The 17,001-nt window shown below is 46.1% G+C and overlaps 1 protein-coding gene across 3 annotated transcripts in view; it reads right to left on the bottom strand.

Annotated features, from left to right (window-relative positions):
- Nucleotides 1-17,001, bottom strand: part of LOC139333330 (low-density lipoprotein receptor class A domain-containing protein 4-like) — a 210,658-nt gene that overhangs the window by 2,828 nt on the left and 190,829 nt on the right. For all 3 annotated transcript variants that reach the window (XM_070965617.1, XM_070965618.1, XM_070965619.1), the window contains 2 exons: nucleotides 4,168-4,322; nucleotides 2,540-2,590 (listed from right to left, as the gene is read on the bottom strand). In XM_070965617.1, coding sequence (XP_070821718.1) covers nucleotides 2,540-2,590; nucleotides 4,168-4,322 — 206 coding nt within the window. The remainder of the gene's footprint in view (nucleotides 1-2,539; nucleotides 2,591-4,167; nucleotides 4,323-17,001) is intronic.

Here is a 17,001-nt window from a genome sequence, read left to right on the forward strand (position 1 = left end):
ATGAATGAAGCTGCAGCGACGCAGCCATCAATGTATCACCAATTAGTTATTAAAGACACAATGGTGTAATTATAGTAAAGCGCAGAAAAGATCCTCAGTGCCTTCGACAACGTTCAACGCATCGCCTCATCCTCCAGCTTTTGTCAGAGATCTTCACCTCAATTAGCTCTTCAGACTGTGCCTGCATGATACAGTTCTTCATTTCTCACATTTCTGTCCAATTCAACACATTTCTACTGTGGCGAGTCATTATCAGAGGGAACCCATTTCAATTAGTGACTGTGGCTCTAATAGTCAACCCCCACTGACAAAGCAGTCTGGATGGAGAGAACAACAGCCTGAAAAAAAACTGGAGGGGATGGAGGATCAGTGCAATTGAAATGGAGAGACAGAGAGAGAAAGAGTGGAACGGAAAGGATTAAAAAGAAAGGCGACTGAGATAAGGGGAGAGAGGGAGAGAGTAGAGAAAGGAGAGAGGAAGAAAGAGCCACGAAGATAAAGAGAGGAGGGAGAGAGGGAACGATAGAGACAGAAAGAAACAGAGGAGAGAGAAAAGAGAAAAAGTAGAGTGACAGACAGACAGACAGACAGAGGGAAGGAGGGAGGGGGAGAGAAAGGTGTGGAGCTGATAGAGGGAGCAGAGCGCAGCAGAGCAGGGCAGCTCTCAGACGGCTGTCTAGACAGTGTCAGGGGAGGTGTTGCTGATTAATGACGCACCAAAAACCATCCACCCCCCTGCCACACACACACAGCCCCCTTCCCTGCATCTATCAGCCACCCACACTCATTGGCTGCATCTCCCTCTGTGTTTGTCTCTCCATGGCCTTTTCCTTTTTTTCCGGGTCTCACTGGGTGCTTTAACGTTGACACTGTTTTTTCCTCCCCTCATCCTCCTCCACCTCTTCTTCTCTGACTGCCATCACCTGCCTTCTGCTCGTTCCTCTCCCCATCCTCCCTTCATGACTGTTTCTCCGTCTTCTCCTCCTTTATTTTGGTTTACACATAAGGCTTGGAGCTGGCAGGGTACTCCAAATGAAAGCAAATTTGTTTTGCTGCAAACTTGCCCTTTTGCCAACACAAAGTGTCACATTTGGCTTTGAGTGCCTAAGTGTGCTCAGACTGGCCGGCTGAACTTCCCACACAGCCTCGCCATACTATTGTCTGCAAGTAATCAATACTATCATGCAATCGCTTGCGTTTTCAGGTGTTCTTTGAGCTTCGTGTTTCTAGTTTTCCCCGCTGCATCTCCTCCCACCGCGACTCGTAAGCTCGTCCATCTGGCATGGACACCATTAAGCAAACAGATCACCAGTCACAGTGAGTATACTGGCATTTGTTTGCAGTTCTGTATTCAAGAGGCTTTGAAAACATGCCAGATTTGATCTTGTTTGGAGTATAGTGCCAGCCGTACCCGGCGCGACTTACAAGCTACAATTCCTGAATGATCAAATATTGACAAGCAACCAAATGCAAATGTCAGGATCTCTGTGCCGTGACAGTATTCCTGTAACCACAGAAGAATTGTACAAGGGCGAGTATTGGGAAAATAAGCCAACTCAGAAACAAGAGCAGCTGAGACAGGACACATTTCTTTTGTAACGCAGCAAGTAAAGATGAGACAAAAGAGATCAATGAGTGGGTTCAGCTCTTCTTTCTCGCAGCTTAATTATCATATTTATAGCCTCCACTTTCTCTCTACGCCGCCTCTGAATGTCAAACAGTTAAATATGCGACTTGTAGCACTGAATCGATAAGTCATTTCCACATACTGTATACTTAGATTTTCTTTCCACGCAGAAACAAAGCTGCAGAAAGGCGGGAATTTTGCTGGATTCTGCCAAAGCAGTTTGCTTTATGGTGCAAAACAGGAAGAGGGAGTTCCACTTTGAGCAGAACGGCCCTCAGAACAAAAATCCTACATGTTGAACCATTTCAATGAAGCCACAGATGCAACGGAAAACACACATGAGGAAGAAATCCATGAGGTCATGGTAACATCGTGGGTTACGCGACTCAAGCTAACAACACCATTAGCACAAAGCAGAGACTACAAAGGTCTTGCCTATGATGTCATTTGTTGATGGTAATCATCCCAACGCTGAGCAATTTATTAACACTGAAAACTGTGACATACAGCATCTTTAAAATAACGCTTTGAGTGGGAGTAACGTGACGCGGCTGGTGAGCAAAAAGTTGCGATTAGCATCATTGAACTTTTACAGTTTTTGTAGTGTAAAACGGTCAAATGAAGCACTTTGCAGCTAGAAACACCTGAATATGCAGGAGCTAAAAATATCATATCAAGATGGCGACAGCAACAGTGCAGGGGGACACAATTTGCCAGAGACATATCCAATGTTTTTTTAGCAAAGTGGCAGAAAATATCGGCTGATTTAGCCAGCGTGGATGACAGACTCCAAACTACAGCCTGAAGAGGACGACAGTGTCCCTGCAGGGTAACCCCAGAGCTGGGGTACTTCAGGGTCTTCAGACTTCTGGGCTGTGGGTATGACAGGGGTCAGTGTGGGGGTGGTCTTACCTCTGAGGCACCTTGTCGAGAACCGCTGTCTGACGGCCACAGACACCCGTCCTGTACATCGAGACAGACAGGACAAAAACAGGAAAGAGCAAGGCTCAGGTTTTCAAAGGCGCTTTGAACATGGCTGCAGTTTGTAGTGCAGACTGTAACTAACAAATATGAAAAGTTACTGGATCTTTACTTTTTATATGCTGACAAAGTGACAATTCAATCTTTTTGAACATTTAACATTTATCTGACAAATTAAATTCATGTTAGATTCCCTGCTACGGATAAAGCTTTAGAAATCAACAACTATCACCACTTTACTGTTTGCTTTTGTCTGGGATGGTTTTTGATGTGAGTCCATTAAGCTGACAATAAATAAAAAACAACTTTCTTCCTTTAAAAAAAAAAAAAGATGAAGAGGGGAAAAAAACATCCAAAAAGTAACAACTTAATGAGGACGCAAAAGATGAAACAACAACGCTGAGAAACGCCGGATGGCTTCAAACCCCAAATCCTGCCCTGTTCGGGAGGGGGGACAACAAAAGGCAGACGGCTCCCATCTTAAAAAATAGGCAGGATAAAAGCTACAACAAAGAAACACAACTATCAAATAACTCCAGGTTCCCTTCATCTACATTTGACTTGAGGATCTTTTCTAAGATGGCACAGTCAACAGTATTTAGTGCGAAAAAAGACAGATGAAAAGGAGGACAAACACGCAGAAATGCTGCTTGTTTATGTGTCTGTCAGGGGCAAAGGCCACTGGCTATTCTTTCAAACTGCACTTTCTCTGCTTCAGGCCTTTGTTGGCTTGTTGCTTTGTGTTGTTGCATTTGTGGCATTTTTTATTATGTGTCTGCGTCTGTTTGCATAATTTGTGTTTGGACTGGACTGCACGGGGAAGAGAGCGAGAGGAGGGATGAAAAAGACAAGATGAGAGGTTATTAGCTGAATTTAAATGATCCATAATGGGACAACCGAGCATACAAAAGCTTTTATCTGTTTTTCAGATGCTGGTCTGGAAGCTGAATACATCAATGGACTAATATTTTTTGCATCGTGGATCATATTCTGTACTGATCCTATGTCAGTGGATGCAATCTTGCTGTGTATGCGTGTGCAAGTTTGTCTGACTCTGTGTGTGTGTGTGTGTGTGTTTGTCCCAGAGTGTAGACATGTCAGTATGGGGGCAGAGTCGCTGCTGTCTAGACGGCGCTGTATTGAATTAAACATCAAGGCCTGACAGAGTCTGGCTCTGAAGAAACCAATTCGGCAAGTTCACCTAACAGACTGGAGCAAAGCTGTTACCTCAGTGAAACTGGGACAGAGACTCCGACTGGGATAAAAGGATTCATTTAGCTCAGCGCAGCTTTACTGGGAACAAACTGGTAAGCTATGTTTGTCCTGCTTCAGAAATAAAGAAATGTACTGTCACAATGAGTACGCAGGGACATTCAGTGAGAACAGATGAACAGACAGGCACACAGCTCTTCACTCACTATCGGTTTAGATCAAAATGTTATTGGCACGGCTGCTGAAAGAACAACACTGCGAGAGCAACTAAACACAACCCAATACAAACAGTATCTTTTTGCCTCTCGTCCACGCTCGCACACAGACACGCACGCCGTGTTACTGACCTGCTGCAGGGCATGGTCGTGTCTGCGGGCCTGGCTCTGCCTTGTTATGAAGGACCAGGTGGAGAGCTTGTAGTGGTTGAGCAGGCAGATGATCACCACCACCATCACTGTCATCACCACGATGATGATGATGATCTGAACAAACTCCAGTTCAGCTGCACAAACACACAAAAGGAGAGAGTGGGGGGTTAGCATCAAACATTTACAAGAGATGTAAAGCAGAACACAAAATAACTTCAGTCATTAAATGAACACAAAGCTGCACATTTCAAGCAACATCATGAAAACCAATCATTCATTGGAAAACCAATACATCTGCACAGTTTCAGAAGGTCTGATGTGAGGCTAGCTGTCAGCGTGAGTGCAGGATCGTACACAGTAACTCTTCTTTAAATGTAAAATTTAAATGAGACAAATCCAGGACAACCAGGCATCTGAGCTGAGGAAGACCCTGCGATGTGATCAAGGAGTGATCCAGAACAGCTTCTGAATGCAACCTATGCTGAGATTGTTTTCTCAGCTGGGAAACAATGTTTTAAAGGGTCTGACAGAGCCATGTGCTCTCTGATCCAGCACTGCTCCAGTGGGCTGTTATGGCTACAGTTAACCAGCAGGGGGTAGCACAGGTCAAACTCCAAGTCAGTGTGGCACACAGTGATGATACTGTATGTATGGGTTATATGCTGGAGTGTGTGTCTCAGGATTGGACGCAGAAAAGCTTCAAATCACAGGAAAGATAAGTGTTGGGACTGTGGTGTCTGTCCCGGCGTACAGTGGTCTCTTTGTGGACACGCTGAATAACTGCGGTGTTTCTGTCCTCAACAAACAACAGTCAGTCCCACGCACGCACACACACAGACACACAAGCATCAGAGCTGATCTGGGCTGACCTCCCAGATCAGGGCACCACTGGGAGACACAATGATCACTGCCTTATAGTCACGTCCGCCTCTCGTCTCTTGTTCATTGTTTCATGGTTTGGTCCTTTTCTTCTCCTCCTCCCACTCTGTCACTCTGAGCCCTTCCTGTATCACCACTTGCCCCCTATCTCTCTATCCATTTTTCCTCAAACAATCCCTCCATCCTCCTCTTTCTGTCCCACAAGTCTCTCCTTGTGTTCTCCCAAGTCTTCCAGCCTTTATCAGTCTCTCCTCTTGCATTCCTCTGTCACCCGCCATCATTCTTTCCCTGCATTTCTTATTTTTCGTCGCCTCTCATTTTCAGTTTCTCTCTCTCCTCCTCTCACTGCCTCTCTGTAGTCTGAGACTCTTTTGTTGTGTGTTGTCTGTTTGTTCTGAGCAGAAGTCTTGACCTTGTCTGGTCTTGGCACACAGTCTGACCTCTGACTCACACTCGACTCACTGCTGGACACTCACTCACTTTATGTGTGTGTGTGCGGTGTGTGTATGTGTGTGCAGCTCTGTAAGAGCAGTGACACAATGTACACTCAGCTATTTGAGCTCCAGGGCCTTAACACTGACACTTTCTCCACAAAGCTCTGCACATTTTTTGGAGTGTATCCCTGACAATCCACCTGGTCAGTTCATGACACAGCATGGGCGAGATCAGGTGAGGACAAAAAAAAAAAAAAAAAAAAAAAAAAAAACTATGTGAAAAATAAAAACATCAGAATAAAAACCATCAGAGTTAGAGCTTTGTTTGCCACTGGACACAAAGAGTACATTCAATCACAAAATAACAAATGTATTCTAATTAAAAATGTGGAAACGTGCAAGGAACACAGAAAAGCTTAAAGCAGGAACCAGCCCAGTCCAGGAAAACCCGACCTATCCCAGTCTCCCCAGCCTCAGTAATCCTCCCCGGCTTATTTGTCTGCATTAGGGTGGGTTAGTGTCGAGCCTGAGCTGAAACGTAAACCCACCCAAACCTGCCTCTGCCCCACCACAGCAGCCACAGGGGACGGGTGGAGTAAGACTGAAGGAAGAAGGCCAACTAGCGCAAACCACATGGAAGAGAGAGAGAGGGGTGGGGGACGCTGTGAGGAACAAAACCTAAGCCAGTAAAACCAACCGACATTAACCACCAAAGAGAGAAGGTATGAGGCGCTCAGCACACAGGCAACAAGGACAAAGATACTGCACAAAACTGCACACACACTCAATTCAGCACTTATCACCTGAGGTGGAAATGGCGGCCCAACCCAATCAATTCAAGACACTTATGAAACTTTTGAGCTTTTAAGCTATTTGTCACAACATGAGTCATGAATGTGGAACGAGCAGCACTAAGAGAACAGAAACGATGAAGAGGCAAAACTAAATGACCCTCTGGTAACGTCATCAAATGCACACAAGAGGGAAGAGGTGGAGTGGAAAAAACAGTCGAGCCAAATTGTCTTTAACAAGCCATGAGGGAGAGGGGCCGAGGTAAAGTTACATTCAAGGAACCAGCATCCTGAAAACCAACAGAACCCCTGATACCTTCTCTCCTCACATCTGGAGTATCACTGCTTCTCAGGCTTTTTGGCTTGTGAAGCTTTAAAGTCGAGCAGTGCCTTCTGTGTGTGAGCTGTGAGTAGAGACGGTTCCACATCTCATTGCTTTATTTTACAATCTGACAAGACAAATAGAAGACGTAGAGTCTTCACAGCCATGTGAGGCTGGACTTATGGACAGCGGTGCTCGTGGTAATCCATCCAACTCCATCTGAGGACTGTGAATATCTGGCCAAATATCTGCAATATTTCACTGGACGAGAGACAATTATTTTGACCTGCTGACAGCACTAATTGAACAGAGGCCATCTTCTCTGCACCATGGATGTCTGTACAAACTTTCATGACAATCCATCCAATAGCTGATGAGATATTTCAGACTGACAGACTGGCATTGACACCCAAAGAGCCATGCTGCCCGTGTGGCTGAAAAGCACTGATTTGAGACCGGTCCGAAAAAACAAACACAATTTTCTTTCTTCTCCATCTTTCTTATCATAATGTGACTGCTGAGGTTTGTTTTGCACCCCTCAGAGGCCACTGCCCTCCTTGAAAAGAGAGGAAAGCATTGGAAAGATGTTCCGTCGCTTGGCTGTCTCATTTGGGAGCTTGAGCCACTACCAGCCCGGGCCTGTGTGCTCACCACAGCAGCCACAGGGAGGGGACTGAGGGAGGGCTCCATTCACAGAACAGCCTTCTGGGAAACCAAGTCAACCAGGCCCTTCTGTAAGCCTGCTGGATAAATATCACATGCTCTGCTTTCTACTGTTGTAAAAGCCACACAAACCAGACGCTCGACTCAAAGCTGTCTTCTGAAATACAGGCGGGGGTGTTGCTAAATAAAAGTAAAGCGGCTGCAGTTAATGGCCTCTCCTCTGAACGTCAGGGAGGAAGGAAGCCAGAGGAGGAGCTGAGAAGGGAGGAAGGAAGTGTGGGGAGTAGGAGAGATTAAATAAGAGGCAGGGAAGAGGGGAAGCCTGTCCTGCCTGAACCACAGTATCCACCCAGTTCAGAGGCTCCAGAACACGGTGTACAGCAGTGACTCTCGCACAGGCCAGAGATCAGTGTGTGCAAGCAGTCTGCATTACCAGCACCAGTCTGATGTTATTACAGCAGTAATCCACTTGTCAAAACAATATCAGCCCGGCGTCTGCAGCACCCTTATTCCTTCAGCAGGCTGAATCATTTGCATTGCAAGCCAACGGTCCCAGTGACAGAGGCCACCGAGTTTATCCAAATCACCTGAAAGACCAGCACACCACAACTCCTTCAAACATCCGCTCACATTGGTTACAACTTGGAAACACCCGCCTATTTACCCTCTTCTTGACCTTTTAAAATTGTGGATTTGGCATTATTGCAATTATGTTAATAGTCAAAAGAAAAGAGGTGACAGCAAAGCTCGAACACCAGCTTTCACTACTTGACGGTTTGATAGTGGGTCAGCACTGAAAAATACTGAGGCCTGATATCAGCTCCATCACACACAGACAACAGTACAGCAGCAGCTTGTCCCAGTGTCCATTCAAAAAGCCAGACACTGAAACAGAGAGTAAACAGCATGGACACACACACACACACACACACACACACACACACACACACACACACACACACACACACACACACACACACAGTGACCCAACGATGGCCTTTTAACCTTTGTATCTGTGTGTGTGTGTGTGTGTGTGTGTGTGTGTGTGTGTGTGTGTGTGTGTGTGTGTGTGTGTGTGTGTGTGAGAGGCCGATGGGAGGTCAGACAGTTCAGCTGACCTGCCAGTGAAAAGAAGCTGTCAGACACACAGCAAACAGACAACAGCAGCTGCTATCAGAGCACGTCACAGTCTGAAGACACATCGGGACATTTAAATACACAAGACTTCATCATTCTGTGATGGATCATTAATTACATGAGCCTTAAAGGGTCAGTTCAGCCAATTAGAATAAGACAGTTTTCTCGCTTGCCACTGTGGTTCAGCTAGTCTTGGTTTTGTTTGTCGAGGTTTTGAGATATTCATCTCTGGTATTTCGCTGCAGACGATTTTCACTGAAATTAGAAAAAGTCCCTCTGAAAACTGCTGACGGTGGACAATCCATACGAACCAGGACACCTTTCTCAATGCTGTGAGCAATACAAACTTAATTCCAAGCACCTCCATTACTGAGGATGCAGCAGCAGTCTCAAAGTCTGGACAAATAAAACCATGTCTGCATGGACAGATATGACAGGAGAAAAGAAGAAAATGTGTTTTTTAACATGAGCAAAACATCCAAATCTGAGCAAAACCCAAAGAAAACCCACAGACTTTCTTTTTGGCTTGGCTTGTGATAGGTTAAAGACCTACACTTAGGTCATGCAGTAGACTGCCTAATCCATAGTCTATGGTATTTTATAACATGTAAGCTGTACCACTAAAAGGAGTAAAACATAATATTGTATTGTTTCCTCTGTAAGTGAACAGACCTAGGGGGCCGCCAGGCGAATGGGGACCCCTGCCAAGCCAAAAAAAAAAAACCTAAAACAACCTTTTTAATGCCAAAAATAACACCAAATATCCATTCATTGGGAAATCAATGATTTACATGGGGGCCTCTGTGCAGCGCTGACAAAAAACACGAGTCAACCTCTGTGTCGAGTCAACGTCGAGGGAAACTCTTGATGTGATGCGAGCGCCACTGCCCGTGTTAACCCCACACTCACTCTGCAGCAGCAAGAGTCCCTGCTAAAATTTCACACAATCATTAATATCCTCTGCTCTGGTGTTTCACCAAGGGTGGGGTGAGCCCCTCCACACACACACACACACACACACACACACACACACACACACACACACACACACACACACACACACACACACACACACACACACACACACACACACACACACACACACGGATCGGAGCAGAGGAGAGGCAGGTGAAGATAATGCTGTCTGTACCTGTTACAGGCAGGCCCGGCAGTGAACAACATGCTAACGTGCTGATGGATTCGGTGTGTCAGCGTACAGTGTGTATTTTTAGCACAACTAGACCAGAAAATTTTGGGTTAGAACAGATCTGTGATGCCATTTGCCCTCATTGTTCTCTGTGACGTTTGCTGGAAGTGACGTAACATAGCCCCGGTGTGTTTTATGCTGAGTGAGCGCTGCCCCGCACTCTTTTCAGAAATACCCTTTTAAAGGCTACATCGCTTGTCAGCAACCCATCATATAGTGACCTCGGAGGCAATATGGGCTGGTGCGCTCTGATTAATTTGGCGTGCAGCTAACACGCCAGTCGGGATTTTGTTCGAATGGAAATTCAACTCCTGGGAGGAAATAACAGAAGTGACATGTTGTGAGTGATGGATCAAATTGATGCCGATGGAAAGATCGGTTCATGTGGATTTCAAAAAGTGAGAAACATTTGGAGAAATAAATGTCTAAAGAGAGTTTAAAGCATATCATTTCAGTACGGAATCTAGTGTGGAGGTGGGCGGTAGAAAGAATGTTAAAGTGGGTTAACACACCCACCCCCTAACATTGTTACTGCTCAATAAACTTAACATTTGAGCTCAGGTGACCTCAGACTGTGAGAAAACCAGGCCTGGCTGGTTCAGTTTGCACAAAGGAGGAGCCTTTTGTTCAAAACCATGAGAACGTATTCCATGATTCAGTCTGAAAATGGATGTATGCTGACAGTAGAGGCTGAGCGTGCAGGGAACGGCTCGCTAGCTGCTTCCTAATTCAGAGTAGGAGAGCGACTCCCACCAGCAAAGGAAATGCCTCTTCTCTCAGAGTAGAGAGACCAAGCCTCAGCTCTCATGAATACCATCTTGGAGCCACGCAGCACACAAGCCCAGAGCTAAAGCAGCAGTTTATGGAACTGCTGCAAAAGGCAAGCCGTCAGTAAAAACACAGCCTGGCCTGGTGCTGTTCCTGGAGATGACAGGACAGCCGAAAACAGACGCAAAGACAGTAAAATGTTCATCTCAGCTGACTGGGATTTGCATGTTCACCTAAGAACTAATTCCTTGGCAGAACGTGGTGGCAGCAAGTAAGGTTTCATTCATTTTACCTGACCAAAGTAAGCTCAACAAACCCTCCAGCTGGCGTACTTCCTCTGCAGCTATTTCCTGTTTCCTGCTGCACTCCTGAGCTACATCTCCGTCATGAACAAAATGTTCACTCTCAGAGTCTCACCTGGCAATCAAAACTGCACTTCACTGTGAAATGCAGCACTTCCTCCATGACTGATAGAGGAAGCGCTGCAAGTGCTGTGCAATTATGCTGCTCCCCAAGTCCTCAATCTGTGGGTTTACTTGTCTGGCTGAACTCAGTCCACCATGTATATTCATGAATTATAAACCTGTATCAGAATAAAAACATAAAGTGAAAAAAGAGACAGAGAGACCAAAATAAAGGACTCTTTCTTCGTTCCAACTTGCTCTTCCTTCTCCTGCTGCCCAGAGAGCTCTGGCCCAGCTAGAGGCCTGCTGAGTTCACAGCCTGCTGCCCACCACACTGGGCCCACACACACACACACACACACACACACACACACACACACACACACACACACACACACACACAGACTCACACAGCCCTGTCTGCTGCCACTGCCGTTGCTATGGTAACCCTTGGGCACGGTGCCGTGATCAACAAGGCCCGGAGCTGCTGGGGTGCCATGGCAGCGACCTGGCTGGCGCACACACGCACGCACGCACGCACGCACGCACGCACGCACGCACGCACGCACACACACACACACACACACACACACACACACGGGGGCACAGAGAGATATAGAAGGAGACATGGAGGGAGAGGAAGTGAATGCGTGCACACACTCACACACGTAAAATGACTGGCACAGTTAGAGGGAAGGAGAGAGAGTTCAGCAACGAAGGGACAGAAAGAGTTAGGGGGGATGGAGTGAGAGAGAAAACGAGGTGTGCACACATGCGCGCGCGCACACACACACACACACACACACACACACACACACACACACACACACACACACACACACACACACACACACACACACACACACACACTCTACCTCCCTTGGGGAGATGTGCACTGTAACGTCTAGACGGCTGGTATCAGCCTGGCAGCAACAGTCTCTCTCAAGCACTCTGTGTGTGTGTGTGTGTGTGTGTGTGTGTGTGTGTATGACACAGCATGTAGTAGATATCAGCCTAGTTACAGCCTCCCCTCCTCTACTACAGTCAGTCAGTCTCTCCATGGAAATAAATGAACTAGTTTAGTGCTGCTTAACCCTGAGGAGAGGGGGCCTGTTTATGTGCATGTGCTTGTGTACATGTGCATGTGTGTGTGTAGGCCACTAAGCCCATTAGACAGGTATCTTGGGGTCAGGGGAGAGATGGAGACAATGAGGCAGAGGGACAGAGAGGAAGAGGAAAGGAGACTGATAAAGGAGGGAAGAGGGAACAGGAGGATGTAATGAGTGTGTCAGGGATGGAGGGAGATGCAGAGAGAGAAAGGGACACTCACACAGACAGAAAAGAGACGGAGAGAGGAAGGTGCCAGACATGCTATGGGGACTGAGGGCAACAAGAGAACAAACAATTACAGCTCTGTCTCTTCCCCACTCTCCCTCCTCTCTTTCTCTCTGTCTCTATCCCTTCTTCTCTCGCTCACACAGCACAGCAGAATCAGACAGCCTGTCTCTGCTTCACCACAGAGACTCGATGGGATTAAACAGCAGCTCTCATACATGATGACTATTTCTAAGTTGTGCATTGGGACAGGAACCATTGTGCCATGCTTACACGCACACATCATTTCATTCAGGAACTTGACCAACAAGCAGCAAAACTAGAATCAGGATATGCAAACAAGCTTGGAGGATAACAATGATTTATTACAACTTGGGTCCCATTTTAATAGTTTTTGCAAATACTTCTATTGGTTATGATGACACCGTATTAACCAAATCGATATGGCAAAAGACAGCTGGTAGCAACCCAGCCTAAAGTTATCTAAACTACTTTACTTGCAGGTAAACAGAAAGTTTTGTTAATAATCCTTCAGTGCAGTGGAAAGCTGTGTGCACAGCTACAGTAAGTCATTTTTAGCAACTGCATTATCTAAAATAAGTCACTAACCCGCTACCTAAGTGTCAATAATCCCAACGCCCCAAAGACCAAAGAAACCTCAATGTGTCGTCTGAATCATTGCATTTCTTGTAAATGCGTCATTGCACACAATGCAACACAAGACAACAGCACTACAGGCTACAAACCTTCACAAAGCTATTCTTGGCTCAAAATCACCCAACTATAGAGCAACTGAAAACCATTTTGGAAAATTCTGAATGGAATGCAGCCTTAGTAAGTTCCATCAGACCACACAAAGAAAATGCTGCTATTAGGTGAGGGGAGACATGTAGCTGTGCATGGTTTTAGTGTAGGTCCAGGCCGTCAACTCATTTCCTATAATCACATTCAAACACAGAGCTAAGTTTGTTTGTCTGAAGAATACATTGCTGGCAATTTTTCTAAATCCAGCAGGTGGAGTACTTGGGAACAAGACTCCTCAAAGACATTAAATCAAGTCCATTTCCAAATTCAAATAAAGCTGGCATACAGACAGTAGCTACTTGCTAAATGTGCATGCTGTCAACCAATAGTTACGTTTTAGCATCAGGCATATGGGTCAATAATTTTTATTTTCACACACAAAATATCACCTGTTTTAAGTATGGAATCCATTCATAGATTTTTATTGTGCGGACATTAGAAACTTCATGAAGGGTGGATTTAAGGCAGGACTGCTGCATTAGACTGCATTAGGTTTTAGCTTGGTGTACCTCAGAAACCCACAACTGAGTGTGTGTGATTCAGATGGACAGAGGAGTCTTCGCCTTACAGAAGTGTTCGCCAGGGGGTTGTTTAGCTCTGTGACTCCAGTGTAAAGATAATACATGAAAGACAAGCTGGAGGTTAGGGGACAGTCACGCTTGTTGCCAACACACTTCAGCTTTATAGCATCAGACTAGTTTCCTTCTCTTGTGTATATCACATATACTTCACACTCTTAATCTGACTCAACATGCATTTGCGTCACCACTAAATCATTTCTCTGCATTTTCTTTCAACGTGGACTGTTTGATGATTGCTGAGGTAGGCCATAATAATGAGAGCCAATGCTGAGCTGGCAATAAATCCCCACTTTGGCTCCTGAAAAGGACCAATGTAGCCATATCATCTCCATCTGCATGAATATAACATGAACAAAGATCCGAAAAACGCAGGGCTCTGTGATAACATATCATGAATATTACAATGTAGTCTAATATTATCAATATTCCAATGCTGTAATATTCATGAACAGCAGTAAAGCAGAGAGGGGAGCGGTGTTAAAGTATTCATCCAGCTCTCTCTCTCTCTCTCTCTCTCTCTCTCTCTCTCTCTCTCTCTCTCTCTCTCTCTCTCTCTCTCTCTCTCTCTCTCTCTCTCTCTCTCTCTCTCTCTCTCTCTCTCTCTCTCTCTCTCTCTCTCTCTCTCTCTCTCTCTCTCTCTCTCTCTCTCTCTCTCTCTCTCTCTCTCTCTCTCTCTCTCTCACACACACACTCCCCTGCAGTCAGAGCTGGCCTGCAGTCTCTCAGGTGTGTGCACATTATCAGAGCCAGACAGACAGGATAGCGTCTAGACCACCCCCCTCCCACGCCAGTCAGTGACCAGACTGACTACACTCTCTCTGAGTGATTGAACCAGACTGGTAGGTCAGAATAATGTCAGGGTTATAGTAGGTGCGTGTGTGTGTGTGTACACATGTGAGGAGCGGTGACCGGGGTGAGCCAGGGTCAGTGTGTGAGTGGGGGTGGAGGTACATTTCGTACGATTAGAGCTCAGCCTGCTTTGGCATGTTGCTCAAAGCTTCAACAGGGTTTGGCCAGAAATGCATGTATGTGTGTGTGTGTGTGTGTGTGTGTGTGTGTGTGTGTGTGTGTGTGTGTGTAGTTGGGTGGATATATCTTTTTAAGTGGCATCCTACTGAATGGAAATCCAGAATCCTTAATCACCTATGTGAGAAGTATCTGAAAGGAAAAAAGAAGTAGTGGCTTTCCACTTTAGAGCAGCTTTGTGCCTGTCCAGTTGCTTGATGATGATAATTACAACTATTATTCTAAAGGACATCGGGCAGTCCTGCTCGCGGCAAATGACTGAAAGACAGAAAATGAAGGCGATCAGTCTGAACAAACAACAATAGCCTGGACCCAAAGCCATACAAGTACCTCAAGAAGGAAAAGGAGCATGGCAATAAATGATAGCAACACTGTGATGAAAGTGAAAGGTACTGCAGGGAGGCAAGGTGGGGCGGGGTGGGGTGGGGTGGGGGGGGGGTGACCCAGACAGTGTTGTCCGACAGACCGTAATAACCTGGAGCAAGATTGGGAGGGTATGAGGGGTGGGTGGTGATGTGTTTTAACCTGGAAGCAGAGCTTTGACAGTGACTGGCGACGACGGGCTTCATTTGCCTCATCGCTAACATACACATAATCACCGTCATCATCCTCGTCAACAACAGTCAGAGGAGACAGACACATGGCAGTGGGCTGTTGTGACAGCATTAGGGGGAGGATATTAGCCAACAGGATGCACAAAGCACAAATATAACCCAAGGTAAATCAGGACTAACAGGCAGACAGATGGACAGAGCTGATACTGACATTAGGATAAGTCAGACGATATCATATGTTTTTCCTATTGTCAAAATACCATGAAAAGACCAAAACCAACAATGAGTTGATCCTACTAACGCAAGCATTGTGTCTGTATCAAAGCCTGATATATCTGCTTCCTCTGTGCCATAGCGCTCCATTGTTGTCCAAAAACTATTAAAAACACATGAATGAGCAACACTGTTGCACTGGCTGACATCTTCCTTCATTACCATGAACACACACACACACGTCATTATTTTGACTCAATCCCCCCCCCACGCACGCATGCACACACACACACACACACACACACACACACACACACACACACACACACACACACACCATCCTGCTGTCGTAAATACTCAGGAGTAGAGCACTAAGTGTGTCTTTATCCGCCACTGAACATAGTTCCCAGCAAATGCATTACTTCCTGTTTGAGTGAGGCCTGATAAAAACTGCAGTGCCCAGCTGTTTTAGGAAACTGCCATGAATCTATATGTTTGTGAGGACCCTCTGGGTCATGGAATCTGTTGACAGTAAGAAAAAGAATATTACCAGTGATGTTGGTATTGATGAACTTCTGTAGCACTTTAAAAAGAACTTCAAGTTCCCAAATTGAAAAGATGTGAGATGTGCGCATCTTTGCTTCTACATGAAGACGGGCACACACACACACACACACACACACACACACACACACACACACACACACACACACACACACACACACACACACACACACACACACACACACACACACACCTTCTCACCTTGCTGACTCCTATCAGCCAAAGACAACTCAGCCAGCCATCCAGACACATAGATCTTTGTCAACTCAGCAGGGGGGTTCTGACAATTATTCTGCAGTGTTCATTTCTGTACAGGTCACAGGTTGGCTGCTGCTGAAGGCAGAGCGGGGGAAAATCACACTGAAGTCTGACCAAACAGAACAAGGGAAAGAAAAAATAAAGAAATAAGTAGCATATAGCTGCCAGACTGGCACAGAGGGAACAAGTCAGAGAGAAAAACAGCATCGAGCTCAGGCTGAAGAAAAACAGAGAGATTGGACAGAGAGGAGACAGGAACAAAGATAAGAGCGGGTAAAGGACAGATGGGGGGAAAAGTCAGCAGAGGAAGAGATAGAGGTGCGGGGAGAATGTGGTAAAGGCAGACAGATGTTAAAGGCAGACAAACAACAAAGCGTGGCGCCTTGTATCTCATCTCTGAGACTGAACAACAAAACAGCAGTGCGGCGGAAAAAAGAACAAAACATAAGAGATGAGAGAGGGGAGGAGGAAGAAACGAGTGGCCTTTTGTCTGTCTGCGTGCTTCCTGGCAACCCCCCCCCCCACCACCACCATCACCATCACCATCACACACCTCACCCTTCACCCCCACAGGAGAGGTGATTTTACCATGCAACTCTAAAGTGGGTTTTCAGCATCAGTCAGGGTAGCAGACACCTCCCAGACGTAGGCTGCGTGCTGCATATGTGCCGCAAAGTCTCTGAGGCTGCTGTGATCAGCCAAACAGAGACAGCAGGGGATACTGTGGGTGGAACACAGGAAGCTCTGGGAGATGTGGGACACATCCAAACTGAAGCTGCTTGGTCTGTGGGGTTACACAGACATACTGGGCTCACGCATGTGTCAGTTTCACCCACCTCCAGTATGACAGGGTGTTTGTGTGTGCGTGTTTAT

The sequence above is a fragment of the Chaetodon trifascialis genome, chromosome 7, assembly GCF_039877785.1.
Source record: "Chaetodon trifascialis isolate fChaTrf1 chromosome 7, fChaTrf1.hap1, whole genome shotgun sequence".
NCBI lineage: Eukaryota > Metazoa > Chordata > Actinopteri > Chaetodontiformes > Chaetodontidae > Chaetodon > Chaetodon trifascialis.